The 20,502-nt window shown below is 36.7% G+C and overlaps 1 protein-coding gene across 2 annotated transcripts in view; it reads left to right on the top strand.

Moving 5' to 3' along the window:
• The window catches only part of Ahctf1 (AT-hook containing transcription factor 1), a 57,545-nt gene that overhangs the window by 10,588 nt on the left and 26,455 nt on the right, over positions 1-20,502 (top strand). For both annotated transcript variants that reach the window (XM_005348977.2, XM_026779702.1), the window contains 20 exons: positions 508-715; positions 1,565-1,681; positions 2,153-2,237; positions 3,561-3,711; positions 5,066-5,198; positions 5,291-5,472; positions 5,979-6,040; positions 6,898-7,026; positions 7,954-8,044; positions 9,318-9,407; positions 10,265-10,405; positions 11,066-11,170; positions 12,066-12,159; positions 14,323-14,446; positions 14,603-14,659; positions 15,103-15,249; positions 15,701-15,888; positions 18,732-18,876; positions 18,957-19,088; positions 20,188-20,338. In XM_005348977.2, the coding sequence (XP_005349034.1) occupies positions 508-715; positions 1,565-1,681; positions 2,153-2,237; positions 3,561-3,711; positions 5,066-5,198; positions 5,291-5,472; positions 5,979-6,040; positions 6,898-7,026; positions 7,954-8,044; positions 9,318-9,407; positions 10,265-10,405; positions 11,066-11,170; positions 12,066-12,159; positions 14,323-14,446; positions 14,603-14,659; positions 15,103-15,249; positions 15,701-15,888; positions 18,732-18,876; positions 18,957-19,088; positions 20,188-20,338 (2,532 nt within the window). The remainder of the gene's footprint in view (positions 1-507; positions 716-1,564; positions 1,682-2,152; positions 2,238-3,560; positions 3,712-5,065; positions 5,199-5,290; positions 5,473-5,978; positions 6,041-6,897; positions 7,027-7,953; positions 8,045-9,317; positions 9,408-10,264; positions 10,406-11,065; positions 11,171-12,065; positions 12,160-14,322; positions 14,447-14,602; positions 14,660-15,102; positions 15,250-15,700; positions 15,889-18,731; positions 18,877-18,956; positions 19,089-20,187; positions 20,339-20,502) is intronic.

The following is a 20,502-nucleotide window of genomic DNA, read 5'->3' on the forward strand; positions in this document are numbered from 1 at the left end:
TGTAGACCAGGCTGGTCTCGAACTCACAGAGATCCGCCTGCCTCTGCCTCCCAAGTGCTGGGATTAAAGGCGAGCGCCACCACCGCCCGGCTTATTTTTAAAATTTTCATAAGTGTTTTTTCCTGCATATACTATGATGACATTAGGCATTCTGGGAACTGGAGTTGTATGCATGTAAAGAGAGCTCAGGAACGTCTTTGTGGATTCAGTCCTCTTCTTGTTGTTTTTATTTTAAAATCTTTTATTTTGTATACATGTATGTGTGTATGTGTAAGAGGACATGTGTGCCATGGCATACATGTGGAGGTCAGAGGACAACTTGCAGGATTGGTTTTCTCTACCATGTGGATCCCAGGAATTGAACTCAGGTCATTCTTAGTGGCAGGTGTTTTTTATCAGGTGAGCCATCTTGACAAGCCCCATATACAGCTTTACATGGAGTCTAGGAATTGAACTCTGCTGGCTCTTACTTGTTTCTTAATCTTTTTTTTTTTTTTTTTATTTTAGACCTTGAAGTTATAACTGGTATCCCCGCTGAAGTACCACACATCAGAGAGAGCGTAATGAGAGAAGGACGCCACCTGTGTTTCCAGTTAGTAAGCCCATCAGGAATATCCATTTCTACTCTGAGTTACATCAACAGGACAAATCAGCTTGCTGTAGGCTTTTCTGATGGCTACTTAGCACTTTGGAATATGAAAAGCATGAAAAGAGAGTAAGTATAATTCTTTCTCTGAATTGATTGCTTTTTTTTAAAATATAATGTGTTAATTTGAAAATTACTATGAGAAAAATGACAGGATAGTTTTATTGAATTAAGTCATGGTTTGATAAGGGAATTAGTTGGCCTGTGAGTTTGGGTTGGTGTGTGTGCATATACATATGTCACAATGTGCATATGACTGTTAGGACAACTTGCAGGAGTCTCTTCTCTCCTTATACCATGTAGATCCCAGGGATTAAATTCAGGCCATCAAACTTCATAATATATTGTCTATAGGCTGAGCCATCTCATAAGGCCGCGTCTACTGTTTTTATAATAGAAAATTGACTTAAACCCAAAGGGCAGCTAGCTAGTCTTGGATAAATGTCATCATGTCTCTAGCGCTGAGGAAATAGAGGCAGAAGGAGAAGGAGTTTCGGGCTAGCTTCAGCTACTTAACTAATCTGAGAGCAGCTTGGGTGATATGAGACTGTCTTGAAGAAGCAGATGAACAAGCAGCAGCAATGATAAAATTCCCAATGGTTAATCTGGAATATTGTGGCAGTTCTATCTCTTCTACTCTTTGAGGAATGATAAGGTATGGTGTGTATTCATGTGACTCTTAGAAGCTAGTTATCACATAAGTACACACGTGTGATTTAGCAGTTGTCATCCCTGTTCTACCTGGGGTCTTACCTTCCCTGTGTTCTTGAAGGTAAGATGACTTGAGTCCCCCAAATCACTGAATTTAGGAACATATAAACAGCGCCTTCTTAACTCAGATTTTTATACAAGGCACTTTTCCCCCAAAGATAAAATTTTAACTTAAAAATAAGCAATGAATTACTCTGTTTGTTTTAGGTATTATACACAGCTAGAAGGTGGAAGGATTCCTGTCTATGCAGTTGTTTTTCAAGAACCTGAGAATGATCCTCGTAATTGCTGTTACTTATGGGCTGTTCAGTCCACACAAGATAGGTTAGTATTTTTAAAAATGCATGTCATGAAGGCTGAGGGTGTATAGCAGGAGAGGAGTCAAACTGGAACTGTTCATTTGTGACATTTGAATACATCACCACTGCCAGATGTGATGTTACCACACTTTGTGCTCTGTGCACATTGTACCTGATTTATTTGGTGTCTTGTTTCATGTTCTTGTTGTACTCTCTCGTGTGGAGCTTGATCTTCATAGGTAAGAGTGTGGAGGAAAAAGAACACGTCTCTGAAGGGATGCTCTCTGTAGTTGCCGTGGGATGGTTCTGTTCATACTCTTAGAGGCCAGGACTTAGTGTGGTGCAAAGGAAGGTAGGAAATGCAGTTGATAGTTTTAGGCAGCCATATATTTAAAATATACTTACTGAAGGAGGAATATCCAGTAGACTTTGTCACATGCATTCGATGTGTTATGTAAGCTCCATGTTTTAGTGTTGTGGGTAATTTTTCTTTCAGTGAAGGGGATGTTTTGAGTTTGCATCTGCTTCAGCTGGCCTTTGGTGACAGAAAATGCTTGGCGTCAGGGCAAATCTTATACGAGGTAAGTGGTTAATTAGACTATTACCATTTTGGGGGTTTAGTTTTGTTTTCTGTTCTTTGCTTTGTCGTATTGAAGTTTCTTATTCAAATGAAAGTTGTATTTATCCTATAGTGGAAGAAATACTAAGTTAGTGAGCATGAGCTTTCTAATATTTTTTACCTAGTTTGCCATTGCAGTTCTCTAAATTTTTCTGGGTATTTCCCCCCAGAATAGAGAGATTGGACTAGATTGATGTTTATGACCTAACTGTAATACTCAACAGACTTTTTCCTAGCAGGTCAAGCAATATATGCCATGGTGTAAACTTTGGGTATAGACATCAGAATGCTCAGATGACTTTTAAATTTTCTAACCAAATTTATTAAATTGAAAAAGAGGATTGTTACCAATAGCTACATTTTCTCAACTCTTTAAAAGGCTTTCAGAACTTAGTGTTTAGGTATCTGAGTGGATTTAGGTATCTGAGTGGATTTTAAGGCGTCCATGAACTCTAATAACTATGAATTTTCCTGGGAAACATCTCAGCCTTTTGTTAGATCTAAAGAATCTGTCATTAAGAAAGAATTCTATCTGGGTGGTGGCGCATTCCTTTAATCCTAGCAGGCGGATCTCTGTGAATTTAGGCCAGCCTGGTCTATAAGAACTAGTTCCAAGACAGGCTCCAAAGATACAGAGAAACCCTGTCTTGAAAAATTTAAAACAATAAAACAAAAAAAATTCTAAGCCTTTAATTTCAGCACCAGGCAAAGGCAGTCAGATCTCTGTGACCTTGAGGCCAGTCTTATCTACACAGTGAGTTCCAGGCAGCCAGAGCTACATAGTGATCCCCAGTCTCAGAAAAAAGAAGGGGGGGGGGCTGTTAAAAAAACAAATCTTGCTTATTGAATAAAAGTTTCTCTTTTGATTAAGAATTAATATTCCGTCTTTTGAGGCAAGGCAAGTTCTGGGACGACAATCAGAGCTATGTAGTGAGACCTTGTCTCAAAAAGATGAAAAAAATAATATAATCCTATTCTTAAGAATTTATATGAGAACACAGAAATAGAGTTGCTGGCCTAGGGTATTCCACTTTATACTCTAGCTACTAGTGCATGAGTGCTCCCATGTTTTATTCAGCTTTACAACAGTTATTGGTGATTATTTTGAGAGGGGAAATCTAGTTTGATATTTGCATTTATAGTTATGTATATATAATTTTATAAGCCTTTGGAGTGATTAGTTCTTTAAAGCTTTTGTGTGCAAAACTTTTAGTGTGGAAATACATTATTTTTAGAACACTTTTATTTAGCTAGTGTTAAAATTTGTGCTTATTTTATGTTGCAGGGATTAGAATACTGCGAAGAAAGATATACACTGGATCTGTCGGGTGGCTTGTTCCCCTTAAGGGGACAGACTAGCAATACTAAATTGTTGGGATGCCAAAGTATAGAGAGATTCCCATCTCATGGTGACAGGGAAGAAAGTATGAGAGAAGGTTGGTTAAAAGTACTCTTAATATTTTGTGTGATGACTTAAGATTTATGATGCATTTCTAGAACTAATTTCTGACAGCTGAAAATTAAGATTCTGGTTATGTCATTTATTTAGGCTCTTAGGTCTTTCTTGCTTTCTGGATTGCTATACAGAAGTGTTTGACTCCAATTCAACACAAAGACAATCTCCATTTTAATTAGTGTAACTTGTCTTTGGATGTTTTTCTTTGTGGTTTGTTTTTGTTACTTATCTATTTATTTTTAGCTATGCTGTGTTTGCCTTCATTTCTCCCCCCTCCCCCAATTTTTCTTAGTATTTCTTCCTTCTGGGCAAAGATCCTGGGATAGATTTCTTTAAATGCCACATTGATCCATTTTCCAATTTTTTTCCTTAGGTGTAGCCCTTGGAGATGCCTCAGGGCCTTTGGCTGTACATGTATCTAGATACCTTATTTTAGTGAGTTCATTCATCCCAGAGATGTCCTGGGTCATAGTTCTCACATTTTAATTTGTGATCTTGTTTCCACATCCAAATGAATATGTCAGAAACTTAACATTCCGTCTCTCTTCTCATTCCCTGTCCACGTCTTTCTTCCTTTTTCAGTTGCCTTTAGGGGTATCTGAGGTTTTTGCTTTTCTCTTCCTGCCAAGTCCCCTTCTGGTGCCGTTCCACTGCCACAGTCTAGGTATTTGTTTGTTTTGCCTTCACCATTTGGCCAGATCTGTCTTTTTCAACTAAGTTTCTGTCTCAACTAAGTTCCTCTAAAGAAATAAACCTCAGTAGTTAATGGCTCAGTGGTTAAGAGCACTGCCTGCTCTTCCAAAGGTTCTGAGTTCAATTCCCAGCAACCACATGGTGGCTCACAACTATCAGTAATTAGATCTGGTGTCCTCTTGAGGAAGAGGTCAGTCGTCCTCATCAACTTAGACCATAAAACCCACTTTGGACAAGTTTCAACAAATAAGGGCTGCCCATGCATGTTCAGCATTGCCAGCGCTTAAATTTCAGTTTTTACTTTAAAGACATAAATTTGATGTGTTAGATTAACTTCTGTGTTAGTTGTGTACCATCCTTGGGGGAATGTTCTTTGAAATCGCTTTGTATTTTCTACTTCGGTGTCTCAAAATCACTGAGGTATTACTAGCTGAAACAAAGCCTTCTGATGAGAACTTCCTAATAGCTAAAGAGGAACATCAGGGTATAAGTGAGTCTCAAATGATAGAAATGTTTTTGATAAGTCTCTTGAAATATGAATTGAATGTTACAGTGATTTTTGTATTGGTGTACTTTTAGATTCTTTATTCTGTTTTTGAAAAATAGTTGAGTTTTTTGTTTGTTTGTTTGTTTGTTTGCAGCTCTCTCCCCTGATACGAGTGTTTCTGTCTTTACCTGGCAAGTGAATATATACGGACAGGGAAAGCCTTCTGTATATTTAGGACTATTTGACATAAATCGTTGGTATCATGCACAGATGCCAGATTCATTAAGGTATGATTTCTTTGTTTTCTCATCCCCTTCTCCCTCAGATATTGTCATGCATAACTCATCAGTGTCTCAGTGCTTTTTAAATTTTCTTTTAGGTCAGGAGAATCTCTCCATAATTGCTCTTACTTTGCATTGTGGTCATTGGATTCAGTTGTGAGTAGAACTGCTCCACATGACATCTTGGACATACTAGTACATGAGAGAAGTTTAAATCGAGGGGTGCCTCCTTCATACCCACCTCCAGAGCAGTTTTTTAACCCAAGTACTTTTAATTTTGGTATGTATTTTCATAATATTTTGAGGAAAATAATGTATAAATGTATGTCAGTTGTATATTGGTTTAGTTCATATAGTGTCATCTGTTCATATCTCACTGGCACTTAGCTTAGATAGCTTCTTTAATACATATATTTGCATGTACATGAGAAATTTAGTGTGTTTGTAAGCTAATGCTATTGTGAATCTTTTATAATATGTCAGTTATTGTGTTAATGATTGTCACTGTCTCAGTAGAAAATATCTGAAGAGGTTTACTTAAGAATTTATTCTTGCTGGGTGTGTGGCACATGCCTTTAATCCCAGTACAGGCAGAGGCAGGAAGATCTCTTGAACATTTAAGATCAGCCTGGTTCACGTAGAGTTCCAGGCCAGCCAGGAATACACAGTGAGACCCTGTCTTTTTTTTTTTTCCTTTAAAGAGGCTGGTGATTTATTCTATATAATAATTTAGTTACTTGAAGTAAACATTTAATTTGCATTTTAAAATCTTTTTTTCTTTTTAAGATGCCACTTGTTTGTTAAACTCTGGAGTTATCCATGTAACTTGTACTGGATTTCAGAAGGAGGTATGTATGAATTAACACACAGAGTGTATGGTAATTGAACTGAAGTTGCATATTAGAATATATATAATTTCATGGATTTAAACTTTCATGGTATTTGTATCAACATACTCGTCTTAAATAGTAGTTTCTTCTAGGTTGAGTTTAGCATTTTTAATACCTGTTTTAATGACAGCTTTCAAGAAGAGGCATTGAAGTGTTTTAGTAGCTTTATGTGGATGTTATCTACTTGAACACCAAGTAAGTGAATAGGTCAGGCAAGTGCCTTATCACAACTGGGTGTTTGCCTTCTGCGCTGCCTCCTGAGTGCTGGGGTTAAAGATTGCACCGCAACTGTAACACATCCCTTGTGTGGTGACCTGGGGAGGGCTTTTCCTTGGCTCTTCTCAGAAATAATACAATGTTGACATGGGAATGATGCAAAAATAGTTGGGGTAACGTGATGGGGTAGTCAGCCACTCAAAAATAGTTGCTGTGACTTGAGCTTTAGTAATACCATGATAAAGAAACATTTTTTGAGTTCAAGAATCTATAAGCCTCTTAACTTGATCCCCAAAGTTAGTCAGTTTTCCATTATTTCCGGATTTTTTGTTTGTTTGTTTGGTCTTGGTTTTTGGTTTTTCAAGACAAGGTTTCTCTATATAACAGCCCTTGCTGTCCTGGAACTAGCTCTTATAGACCAGGCTGGCCTTGAACTCACAAAAATCCACCTGCCTCTGCCTCCCGAGTACTGGGATTAAAGAGGTGCAACACTACTGCCTGGCTACCTTCTGTAGATATTTAAGTTTTACTCAAATTTTAGGTATAAAGTATTTCTTAAATTAGATTTGGTTGATGTTGGACTAATTTCTCTATTACAGACGTTGACATTTTTAAAGAAATCAGGACCATCTCTCAATGAAGTCATTCCTGATAGTTATAATCGATGTCTTGTTGCTGGCCTTCTCTCACCAAGGCTTATTGACATTCAGCCCTCCAGTTTAAGTCAGGTGAGATATTTTACTGTATTCTTTCTTTTCAGTTGTGTGTTATTATCTCTATTGCAATATAAATCTATTACTCTTTTTTTTTTTCACTTTTGCAAAAGTGAATAATGTGGTACCATGCTCATTTTAGATCCTTATGCTGTTGATCATGCTTGGGATTTGGCTTCCAAGTCACTTAACTTTGCTAGAGAAATGGCTAGCCGTAAGAACACTTGTTGCTTTTGCAGAAGACCCAAGTTCAGTTCTCAGGATTCATATGGTGACTTAGAACCATCTCCAACTCCAGTTCTAAGGGGGCCTGATGCCCTCTTTGACTGCTGCAGGCATCATGCATTCATACACATGGTGCACATATATACATGTAGGCAAAATACCTTGTGTTTTTTGTTGTTGTTGTTGTTCTTTTTTTTTTTTAAAGCAGTCACACAGGGGTAGGCCTGGCAATGTAATCCTAATTACTGAGGCAGCAAAGTCATAAGTTAAAAGTTGGGCTGGGCCACAGAGTGAATTCAAGGCTTTCTTGTCCAATTTAGTGAGACTCTATTTTAAAATAAAAGAGCACTGAGAATATATATATATATATCTCAGTGGTAGAATGCTTGCTTAACATATCCTGGGCTCCAGTTTCAGTGTCTAGTGCCGCCAATAAAAGTAAAAACAAACAACTTTGAATTCCCATAGCTGACTAATCTTCGTCCAGCATGTCTTCTGGGTGTTCCGATTGCTGCTTATTACTGTCTGCTTTTTTCACTGTTTTGCCCAGGTTGGCCTCAGACTTGTGATCCTCTCGTCTAAGCCTCCCAAATGCTGGAATTCTAGGCATGTGATTTATTGTCTCTTTGCCTGTAGCCAAACTGGGGAGTCGTAACTATTTTCCCGCCTTTCACTGTTTATGATTTCATACTATCTTTTTTCTTTAATATGGTTTAGGAAGAACAATTAGAAGCTATATTGTCAGCGGCAATTCAGACAAGTTCCCTGGGACTTTTGACCGGTTCCATCAGAACATGGATAACAGAAGGTAACAGTTTGACTTTGTAAAAAATACATAGTTTTAAAATTACATTTTTGGTTTCACTTTTTAGTAAAACTTTCTATGAGATAATTGTAAATTCACATAAACTTGCACGGCATAATAAAGTGAATCTGTGTATGCTTTATACCATTTTTCTCCCCCAAGTGAGGAAAGCAATCTAGCAAACCACATTATCACATCCAGGATCCTGAACATTGCCTTTCATATCTGCTTCCTTCTTGCCCAGTACCTGGGCACTAATCTCTTCAATATGGTTACAATTTTGTTATTTCTCATATTCATAAACTGAATCATACAGTATATAACTTTTATACACTTTTTCCACTCAGCTAAATTTCCTGGAGATACATTGTGTATTGTGTGTATCTTATTTGCACTTTACCATATATATTGTCACATACCATATAAATATATGCACATACATATGTGTATACTCTGCCCCCATATTCTGTTATAAACCATTTGAAAGAAAACATCTTGTTTCTTAACTCATTTCAGTTTAATCTGAAAATAAGGTGCTCATCTATAAAATCTTTGTGATTTAAAAACGAAGGCTAACACTAATTGAGAACTTTCCAGTTCTGTTGTTTGAGGGATTTTGTTTGTTTGTTTTTCTAGATATGGTTCCTCTGAGTAGTCCTGGCTGTCCTGAGACACTCCTGTAGACCAAGCTAACCTCAAACTCAGATTTGAATATTTAAGCCTCCTGAGTGCTAGAATTAAATGCATGGGCCTCTATGCCTAGCATGTTTTGACTCTTAATATTCCTTAATCTGGTGAAATTTCTAAAATCAAATTTAAAAAACTATAGGCCTTGGCGGGTTTTTTGTTTGTTTTTTTGTTGTTGTTGTTGTTGTTTTGTTTGGTTGGTTGGTTTTGGTTTTTCCAGACAGGGTTTTTCTTGTAGCTAGAACTCAAACTTGTTGTGTAGACCAGGGTGGCCTCAGACTCATAGAGATCCGCCTGTCTCTGCCATCAAGTACTGGGATTAAAGGTGTGCGCCACCACTTGTTTTGTTTTGTTTTTTGGATTGCTTATTGGTCTTCCTCATAACCACCTCCTACCCCTTCTCAACCTCATTAGGTTTTGTGCCTTATGCAGCATAGTTCATACGATAAAGTATACTAAGATACATTTGGTACAAATTGTTAAATTCATTAGCTTTGTTAAGGTGCTTCCTGTCTGGTTCCTCCTACAAAGAACTAATTTTCATTTTGGAGTTTGTAATCATTCTTTTCTTTTTCTTTTATACAATAAGAACAACCAAATTCTGCTGCTAATCTTCGATTTGTTCTTCAATGGACGTGGAATAAGGTGGTTCTCACAAAAGAAGAATTTGACAGACTTTGTAAGTATAAGTCTGGATTCAGGGCAAATTTTAATAATTAAAAGCTAATCTTGATTAATGTTTTATTTACAGATAGGACATTTGTTTGAAACAAGGTTTCAGTAACGTGGGCTGTAGGAGCTTCACTATATAGTTCATGCTTGCCTTAAACTCATCAAGCCCTCTAGCCTCCAAGTGCTTGAATTACAGGCATGAGCTGCTACATCTAGCTCAGTAATAGTTTTACTACTTTGGGGATGTAAAATATTAAGATTTACAGTCCTGGAAGGAAAGCATTTAATTAAAGTGGTTGAAACAAGTTTAACAAAATCTTTTCACTGGAAACACATTATTAATCAGCTACATTACCATATCATCATAGCTAATTGCTGGAATTGCAGTTGTGTGCCTCCGCTGCCTGTATGTAACTCAGCTGTTGCTGAATTTTAAAAATTGGTGCTGGTTAATGGAGACCTCATGGCTTTTTTTATTATTGTTTGTTTTTTAACCTCTTAAGATAATTCAGATGCAGATACAGTTTTACAAAATTTTTAGAAGAAAATTAGAATTTGACTCAAGGGACTTAAAAACTAAAATAGTTGTTTAGATGAATCACATGTTAAATATCGATGGGATTAAATGGTTTATTAAAGTAAAGTCTTATCTTACAGCACATAGTAGTTAGGAGGATAAGCTGTAGACCAATATAAAGTTTATAATAATTTTACTTTGGCTCTGGTTTTATATTGAAAGCACTTTCTCCAGATCTCTTGATATTTTCTAATTCTAGCCTGTATTTTTAAAGCCTATCATTCTTTAAAGTAATGGAACTTGAAGAAAATGTACGTTGATCTAATTTTGTATTTTATCCTTGGAAGGTGCACCATTATTTGATGGTTCATGTCAGTTCATCGATCCACAAACTATACAGTCTATCCAGCAGTGCCATTTACTTCTTAGCAACCTTAATACGGTCTTGAGCTGTTTTGCAATGGAGGCCCAGGGCATCACTGAAAGAGGTATGTGCTTTATACAAATGAGTGTCTTATTACATTTACTTAATTCAGTTAAAGTTCTTTTTTACTTTGTGCGACATTTTGTAAAGAGGAAATTATTTCTCCCAGATGGAATTTTTTTGTGTGGTGTATGTGAATTTGCATGCACATATAGCATATTGTGCAGGCATCATGACACCTGTGCCTTGGTTCTACTCAAATGGGTGTTCTAGGGTTTGAACTTAGGTCTCCTGGCTTTTTCGGCAGGTGTCAGCCATTTTGCTGCCCTTAGAATTTACAACCAGTAGAATTTAAAATTCGAGATTAACATGTCTTTTTTTAATTGAAAAGAAAATGACTTTTTGTTTTGTTTTTGCTTTATTTTGCCATTTGAAAAAAGAAAAAGTATAATTTTATTTATAGGCCTTATTTGAACAATCTATTTTCAGTCTATTTTAATTGCGTTTTGTAGGAAACACCTAATTGTAGTTTGCATAAAATGCCTATTTTAGTAATCTTAACATTTTAGAGATTTGCTTAACCTCACGTTGGGTTAATGTATAGTAAATGCAAACTAAATTTATATATACACACACACACACACAAATGTATGCACGCTGTTGATTGATTTGTCATTTGTGGTCAGTAAAATGAAAGTTAACCAATGTTAATTCTTTATTATAGGACTGGTGGACTTGAGCAATAAGCATATGGTTACCCAGCTTATCTGTCAATATGCTCAAATGGTTCTATGGTTTTCTCATTCTGGACTTTTACCTGAAGGCTTAGGTAAGGTATTTAATACATTAATATTGACTGAAGCATCCTTACTCCATAATGTTATTGTTCTGCTCTGAGCCTTCATATTATGTTTTCTGCTCTTCATAGCTCTTTGTTCATTTAATTGTCATATAAAATAGCAGCAAATTTGAGAAAACGTGGCTTCTAAAATATCACTACCCATAACTTAGACCCATGGGAGTATGATTTTTATAACCTAATTTGCTTGTTTAGTGCTTTTGTTACTATTTTGTTCAGTTTTAAAACTCACTGTTTATCCCTATGTGGCCTGAAACTCATGTAGACTAGGCTAATGAGTTGACTAGGCTGGCCTTGAACTCTGAGATCCACCTGCCTTTGCCTTTTGAGTACTGTGATTAAAAGTTCGAGGCCAGCCTGGTCTACAAGATCTAGTACAGCACAGGCTCCTTAACTACAGAGAAACCTTGTCTCAAACCTGTCCCCCCCCACCCCAAAAAAAGGGTATTCCCCATGCTGGCATTAATATGGTTTTGTTTTGTTTATTGTTTTGTTTGTTTTTGTTTTTTGAGACAGGGTTTCTCTGTAACTTTATACATACATATAATTAAGAAAAAGATTGTGTTCTTGTATTGATTAAATTTTAGCAACATTAGTGGGGGTGGTAGTGCATGCTTTTAATCCTAACACTCGGGAGACAGAGACAGGCAGATCTCTGAGTTCAAGGTCAGCTTGATCCTACAGAGCAAGTTTTAGGACAGCCAGGGTTATGCAGGAACTCTGTCTCAAAAAATAATAAGCAAATAAGTTTTAGTAAGACTAAAAATTTATTTTGCAATTACAGTAAAATAGATTGGTATAACCTAAATTTTGAGATATTTGGCAATCTTACTAACTTTTTCCCCAACTTTAATAAAACCTCCAGATGATACTCTGCAGCTGTCAAGGCTACGCTACAATTACTCTATTATTCAGAACTACTATACCAGTCGTCGGCAGAAGTGTGAACGCTTGCCCAGGTACAGTGCAGCCTGACTACACTCAGACTGTAAAATGACTAGTTGAACTTCTTGGTTTAATATTGTCATAATTGACATTACTAGTTTAGATTGTTTGCTTTGACTTAATGTCTGTACTTTTATTGAAAAGTTTTTCATGCAATATATTCTGATTGTTACTCCCCTTCCTGTAACTTTTCCAGATCCTCCCATCCTCCTAAATCCAAATCTGTTTTCTCTTTCTCATTAGAAAGCAGACATCTAAAACAAAAACAAATAAGATAAAAGCAAAACTGACAGAACAAACAGATAAGCCAAAAATTTTAAAGAGCCAAAGAAAAATCACAAGAAACACACATTGTCAATCACAGAAACCCTCTAAAAACACACAATTGGAAACTATAATATATAGACAAAAGACATTAGGGCAAGAAGAAAATGCCCAGAAAAAGCATTCTGGAGCTTGTTTCATGTTAGCCATCTACTGCTGGTAATATATAAATATTTGTATATTACCAAAAATCATAAAATTCCAGTAGTAGGACTCTCAAATATCTAACCCAGTCTCATGAAATATTTTCTTTCTGCCCCCCCAACCTAAGTATGTATTCTTAAGATGTGGGGTATTGCACGTGTTATGATAGTATGCAGAATAACCCTAAAAATTCCAACAAGTAAACCATACAGCTAGTAAATAAACAGTTTCAACGGCATAGCAGGAGACAAAGCTAATACACAGATCAGTTACCTTCCTTTGTATAAAGTATCTTGGGATGCTTTAATCAAACAAGTGTAAGACTTGTATACTAAAAACTTTCTTTTAAGAAATGGAAGACAATTCAGAAGCTAGAGCAGTTTCCCATGCTTGTTGATTGGTAGGATTAATGTAAAAATGACGACCAACCTAATGCCTACACTAAAGCATACTATCATTTTCTAAATAAATTTATATTCATGAGTGATTTCTCACAGGCCTTTGTAGAATCATTCTTCTACCCCTTGGATTTCTTATTTGGAAAAAAGACTGGAATCTTCAATTCATTGAAAACCTGTAAACACATAGCAAATTGGTTATTTTAACAATTTTCAAAACTTAAATCTTGTTTTCCTTTTCTTATTTTTTGTAGTTTTCTCAAAAGTAAAAAAAAAAAATGTATAGCCTAGTAAGTTGCTTTGAAATTAAAAACAAAATTATGGTAGAAGAAACATTTAGAACCTGAATCCTGTCTCTGGAATTAGTCTTCCTCAGGTTGACCAAGTAGCATTTAGGGTGTGACTTTACAAGCACCGACTCCAGATTTCTTGGGTCAGGTTATCCTGGGAATGAGCGATTCTAATTTGCTGTGAATTTTGGAAATCAATCCCTTTAGTGTAACTGTTCTAGGATAATGGACATGAACTTGGGAAATTGTTTGTGTTTTTGGTTTTAATATTCTTTATTCTCTTGTATCTTGAGGCAGTGATTCATGATGTAGATTAAAGGCATGCACCACCACCACCCTGCTATGATGTAGACTTAACTGTAGCTGAGCATAACCTTAAACTTGATTCTCTGCCTCAAAAATTCAGATGTGGTTCACGACTCCTGGTTCTGATTAGGCATATTTTAAAGTTGTATAGCCATTATTTTGTAAGTGTATGTTCTTTGGAAGATTTGCCTTATTTGTAAGCTACAATGTAAGAATTAAATGTGTAGGGCACTAAGTATATGTCTGACTCTTAGGATGGTTTCAGTAAATAAAAACTGCTGCTGCTATTTATAGGTTACGAAATAGGCAGGGGGTATCTGTTTATCACATTTAAAGTACTCAGTAATATGCTTTCGAATGAATAAAGCAGGATTCAGCTCTCTGTTGGAACAGAAATATTTTTATCACCTGGGTCTGCTAGTAATTAATTCAGAATGGTGGGAAATACAAGAGGCTCATCCATTTTGCTGGCTAGACCCCATTCTTTCCTAGTATTTAGTCTTCACTGGCTGGCTTGGTAATGACTGAACTTGACACAACTTAGGGATTTTTCTGACAAATAATACTTTATTTCTGCAGTCTCATGATACTGAGTGAAGTCTGCTTCTCACCTATTTTCTGATAATTGTATAGTTTTTGAGCATTTGATGCTGACTGTTTTCATATCAAAAGTAAACATTAATGCAGATCATCTTTAATGTTTCCCATATTGCAGAGGGAAGTGGAACCATGATTGCTTGATGATTGATGGATTAGTTTCTCAGCTAGGAGATCAAGTTGAGAAGTTGTGGAAACGGGATGAAGGAGGCACAGGAAAATATCCTCCTGCTAGCATCCATGTAGGTTACAGTAATATGGAATCATTTAAAGAGTCTGAGTGGAGGGAGGAAGAGTTTGTAACTGAATGAATTTTTCATGCCTGACAGGCTAGAGAAAGTGGGACATGAAGAAAAGTCTATAAAATGCACTGACATTTTTATCTTTTTCTTTTATAGGCACTACTTGACATATATTTATTAGACAACATTACTGAAACAAGCAAACATGCTATTGTATCCTTTAAACTTTTAATAAGTATTTGTATATCATCAAAATCATAAAATTCCAGTAGCAGGACTCTCAAGTAGCTAACCCAGTCTCATGAAATGTCTGTCCCCCACCTCTGACTCTCCTAGAACTCACTTTGTATACCAGCCTGGCTTCAAACTCACAGATATCCTCCTGCCTCTGCCTCCCTGAGTGTTGGAATTAAAGGCAGAACTGCCATCGCCTGGCTCATTCATTCCTTTGTTGTAGCACTAAAATACAGGATAAAGGAGGTTGGCATGCTACTCCCTTTGCCTATCTGTAATGAACTAAAGCCATAGTTGGATATTCCTAATGGCCTTGTAAACATAAGTTTTTAAAGCTTCTTAATTCTACATCTCTTCCCTATTCTAGGTATACATGTATTTTTTTTTCTTTCTGCTTATTGTCCTTAATCCCTTTTTAAAAGACTATTTATTTGCTACTCGATATTATGTATTCCTTTCCAAACAAAACGGATACTCCCATTGAATCTTTTCCAACTGCCTTTGCTATTTCTTGGGGCCAAGTTAAGTTAGTTCAAGGATTTTGGCTGTTAGATCACAATGATTATGAGGTAAGTATTTCACTTGGAATATAAGCCTTTGTAAGTTAGTACACAGGAAAGATGTAAAACTAGATTATCTTGACATAAGGTGATGTTGTCTATTTCTAGAAGTGATAGCTTTTTAACTAGTGCTCTCACCCAAGCAGCAAGAATGCCAGTTAATAATCTCAGGTTACTTGCTATTAAAAAGGGATGGTTGGGAATGGTGCAGCACTGACTTGTGTTTGGGTTTTGGCATGAGCCAAAGAAGACAAAATTTGTTAATGGGGCATGAAATTGGTGTAAAAAGAATTTTATATACGAGATCTCAAAGGTATGACACTTTTGTTCTTTGAACTCTACCATAGCTTAGCTCCTTTTAACTACATTAAACTTAATTTTAATTTCAGTGAATTTTAATACTACTTGCCCTTTTTAAGGGCCAACTACTTTGTCTAAATACAATCACTTCATTTTGCAGAATGGTTTAGACCTTTTGTTCCACCCGGTTACTGCAAAACCTGTGTCGTGGCAGCATTCAAAGATAATTGAAGCCTTTATGAGTCAGGGAGAGCACAAACAGGCTCTCCGGTATCTTCAGACAATGAAGCCCACAGTGTCCAATAGCAGTGATATCATCCTTCACCTCACTGTCCTGCTTTTTAATAGGTAAGTACATCTTAAAAACAGAAGCTCTTGATCACATTTTAATCAATGGAACTGGTTAATAAATGGAATAGCTAGTAAAAAAATAGAACTAGGTGAGGTGGCATATATCTGAATTATGGATTCTAGCCCAGCCCTAGATACGTGAGACCGTGCCTCAAAAAAACAAAAATACATAATTTTACATTGGTCACATTGTAAATCCACGGTGCCTTTCACGTAGAATGTGATAAATAACAAATTACTTTACGTAAAGGAGAGTGCTTGGCTAAAACTAACACCGACCCCTCTTTGCTGCTCATTGATGACATTTATAGTCTCCTGCATGAACAGTTTGTTAGGTATGGACTTAGGAAAAGAGCAAGTTTCAAATCTTACTGCTTAAACCAGATTCAGATTTGAGCAAATTATTACCCCCCCTCCCCAGAGAGCTTTTATTCTTACTTATTTTCATACTTGTGTGTTATACATATTTACATATTTTGTATATAGCATCTGTATGTGCATGTTGAAGCCATGCACTTCTTACAGTGGTCAACATTGGATGTCTTCCTTTCCTGTTCCAGACTGAATACTCTGGGATTCAGTCCCCAGCAAGGCCCCCTTCCCTCCCTTACCACCACTTTCATTGCTGGCCTCATAAACCCAGAGTAAAGAGTGACTTGAATGTTGCTAAAAAGTTGGAGAATGTTATGTCAGTGAAGGTGATTGGTTGTGGGTTTTTTTGAAAGTAAAAAATACTTTTAGGAAAAGTAGCTTCAGCTTCACTAAGTGAAAATGGGAAGGGATTTCCTTATTTCATTGAGCAAGAAACCATTCCTAAGCGTGATCTGAGGAAGAAGACGTAACCACCAAGCAAAGCACATTGCTTTACAGTGAGTTATTCAATAAAAGTCCAGGGCGTGTCCTGTGGTAATCACATAGTTACTTAATTTTTCCCATTTACTTGTGTGTCTAATCCAAGTGTTTAATCACTAAGTCTCTGAACTTATATATAACCATAACAGTTATATTTGGGAATATAACTTAAAGGTTGGGCCACATAGTAATTTTTCTAGCATTCAAAGCTCAGTGATTGCATTTAATCATTGTTAAAAATAGCCGATAGCTAAAAATAATCAGTATTTCAAACATAAGAACAATGACCCCTTTGCCGAGACTATGCAATACAAATGAGGTAATCCTGTGGCTTTTTAACTATATTAGTGCTACTGCTTATTAGTTATGCTGAATCCTTAAAGTCCTACTGCACCAACCAGGTATCTCAAGCCAGCAAAAATGTCTGTTGTGCAAGCCTGATAAACATGAATTTGATCCCTGGAACCCTCACAAAGGTAGAAGAAGAAAAGTGACTGCACCAAGTTGTTTTGACCTCCACAACACATACTCCCATATTCACACATCTCGTATGCACAAATACTCATGCAGTAAGAGGAAAATGTCATTACAACAGCCACTTAACCAGGGCAAAGATTTTAAGAGGATAATCTTTGTACTTGAATAGATTTTAGCTCTAAAACTACCACTTTTCTCTTGTACATTTGTCATTTCAGCATTTGGGAAGTTAAACTAACCACCTTCTAAACTGTAGTTTATCCTGCAGGTGTTTCATGAGGTTAATGCCCACCTTGGAATATTCTGAGGGTTAGGTACATAGTGTCATTACAGCTGTTGGCAGAGTTGTAATTCATTAGCAAATGGCTGTAGTGATTGATAGTGGGATCCATGTTAAGTTCCTTTTCTGTGACTGATAAAACACTGTGACTAAGGCAACTCATAGAAGAATGGTTTGGGGGGCTTACATTCAGAAAGTCATCATGGCAGGAAGGTATGGTGTCTGGAGAGTAATGCTAAGAGTTCTTATCCTTTATCATAAGCTGAGAATGGCAGCTCAAGTCTTTTAAATATTAAACCTCCTTCCTTCGGCCAGGCTGCACCTCCTAGACCTCCCCCAACAAATGCCACTAACTGGTGACCAAAATGTTAATGCCTGGGCCTATGAGAGACATTCTTATTTAAATTACTGGCTGTGTTTTAAATCAACATGAAATAATATATAAGCCAGAAAGTCAGAAACAGAAACTAGACACCAGTACTTTCCATTCCGGCAATTGTAATTATTCTTTTTGTTATTTGTTCATTTTATGTATATTTGTTAATATTAAAAAATAGGCATCCATTAAAAAAAAATTACCGCAAACAAGATTTTTTTACCCCAGAGTATACACAATCCCAGGCTGATGTTTAGGAGACTGTGTAAGAAACACTTCCTCGTTATATGGTGTTACTGCTCACAGAAGAGCATTTCAGGTCTTCCACTTGATGGTTTGAAGTTGATCCAAGTTTTCCGATTAGATCTTGGTATAGATCAGCGAAAATCACTTACTCAGGTCTTCACAATTGTTCCTGTGTTCTGTTCATGCTGAGTACCCTGACTTCTCTGTGATGACACTTAAACCTTCAGTTCTTTCCAGGCCGCCTTAAGATTTGCCACCTTGTCAGCTTTATTTTTTACTACATAACACTTAAATATTGGAAAACTGCCTAAAATTGAGGTGCTCAGTTGTAACTGGGAATGCAGAGGCAGGCATATCTCTGTGAGTTCAAGGCCAGCTTGTTCTACATAGTGAATTTCAGGATAGCTAGGGCCACATAGTAAAACTCCATGTTGTGGGGGACGGGTGCCCAGTTGTCTTTGTGACATTAGCAAGACTCATTGTGTACAAGTATTAAATAAAAATTTCAAGTATTTTATAATTGCACATGCATATTATCTTTGAAATGCTATAAGCAGGTGACTTTTCTATGTGTTATATAGCTCTTTGAATCTTTGTTACCGATTTCAGATGCATGGTTGAGGCCTGGAACTTACTGCGACAGAATTCAAACAGAGTGAATGTAGAGGAACTACTAAAGCATGCTTATGAAGTTTGTCAGGAGATGGGCTTAATGGAGGATTTACTAAAGCTGCCGCTTACAGACACTGAGCAGGTAATTAATCACCAATCAGTAAAGACTTAAAGAAATTTAGGGTAAATTGATAGTTTACAAATCTCTTTTATTCTTCCTAGGAATGTTTAGTGAAATTTTTACAATCCAGCACCAGTGTTCGGAATCAAGAATTCCTTCTAGTTCACCATTTACAGCGTGCTAATTATATTTCTGCCTTGAAACTAAACCAGACTCTGAAGAATACTCTAATGGTATGATTAAAGTTGTCTCATTGTGTGAAATGAGAATGAGGAAAGCTGAAGCCTTTTTTTGCTTATTTTACAAGAACTTATAGTTTAATGGCCATTTGCTTTACATTGTCTTGAACTCGGAGAATCCTCATTGTTACGGTTATCACTGGGACCTGGGTATTACTATTTACAGAATTCTGCATGTGCCACAGTGTTCTGATAGAGACCCCCTCACTTAGAGAAAATGAAAGAAAGACTCCTAGAGAGTAGGGAGTTGTATAATACAGAAAACATTCAGAAGTCAGACTAACTCGTAGCTTGTTCTGGTTCTTGATCTATAAAATGACAATATCTGAGAGTTTGTCTGCCTGGATGAGATATCCAGCATGGCTCCAGAGATGGACCTTACTGGAGCATTGGGAGAATGAAGAATAATGAAATATACCTAATGACAAGAAAAGCAGGAGTCAGGCGGATTGGGCTTTTTAAGGGAGAAACCACTGCACCCTGGAAGCTCAGCTTGCTTATTATATGCAGTTAAACAGGGGGATGGGGTTATTGCATATAGCTTGCTTATTATGTACAGATAAATAAGGAGTAGGTAGGGTTTATAGTGTATAGCTTGAATCAAGAGAGGTTTATTTAAACTTGGTAGAAGCAGTCTTTAGGCCATAAACATCCATAGGAAGAAAGCTGTATTCTCTGTATACACCATTAACATTCACACACAAACCAGAGGAAGCCTTTGCCTCTGTGTGTGTGGTGGGGGTGTTTTTGTCTTCCCATGCACCCTAGGCTTTTGGTTCTTGACATGCCTGTGGCAATGTCAACAATGCACACTCACTCAGAACTTAACACACTCAGGGCTTCTTCTACTCCCCACACATGAAGGTGCATGTAAAGGAGCATATTTCATGTTACATTGTTTATATTTGTTGTGAAGGATCAAGGCTTGGTACTGGATATTTGAATGTATAGATGTGTACACAATTTTAAGGAAGTATATGAAGTCTGAGCTGAAAAATGTAGCTATGAGACACTAATAGTTAAAATTTAAGTGATATAGTTACAGCTAACATTATGAAGATTAAATTTTTGTTAATTATAATGTATTTAATAGAGTGATCATGATCCACGTTTGCGGGAGAGATCAGTGGCTCGAAATTCTATATTAGACCAGTATGGGAAAATCCTACCCAGAGTCCAGAGAAAATTAGCCATTGAGCGAGCTAAGCCTTACCATCTGTCAACATCGTCAGTTTTTCACGAAGGTAAGATTTCATTGCAGATGTACTGGCTTTTTGGGAGCCTAGTCTGTTTGGATGCACACCTTTTTAGACCTGGATGGAGGGGGGAGGGCCTTGGACTTCCCACAGAGCAGAGTACCCTGACTTCTCTTAGAATTTATTAGAATTTCTTAGGAAAATTTTAATAA

Source organism: Microtus ochrogaster, chromosome 6, assembly GCF_000317375.1.
Source record: "Microtus ochrogaster isolate Prairie Vole_2 chromosome 6, MicOch1.0, whole genome shotgun sequence".
NCBI lineage: Eukaryota > Metazoa > Chordata > Mammalia > Rodentia > Cricetidae > Microtus > Microtus ochrogaster.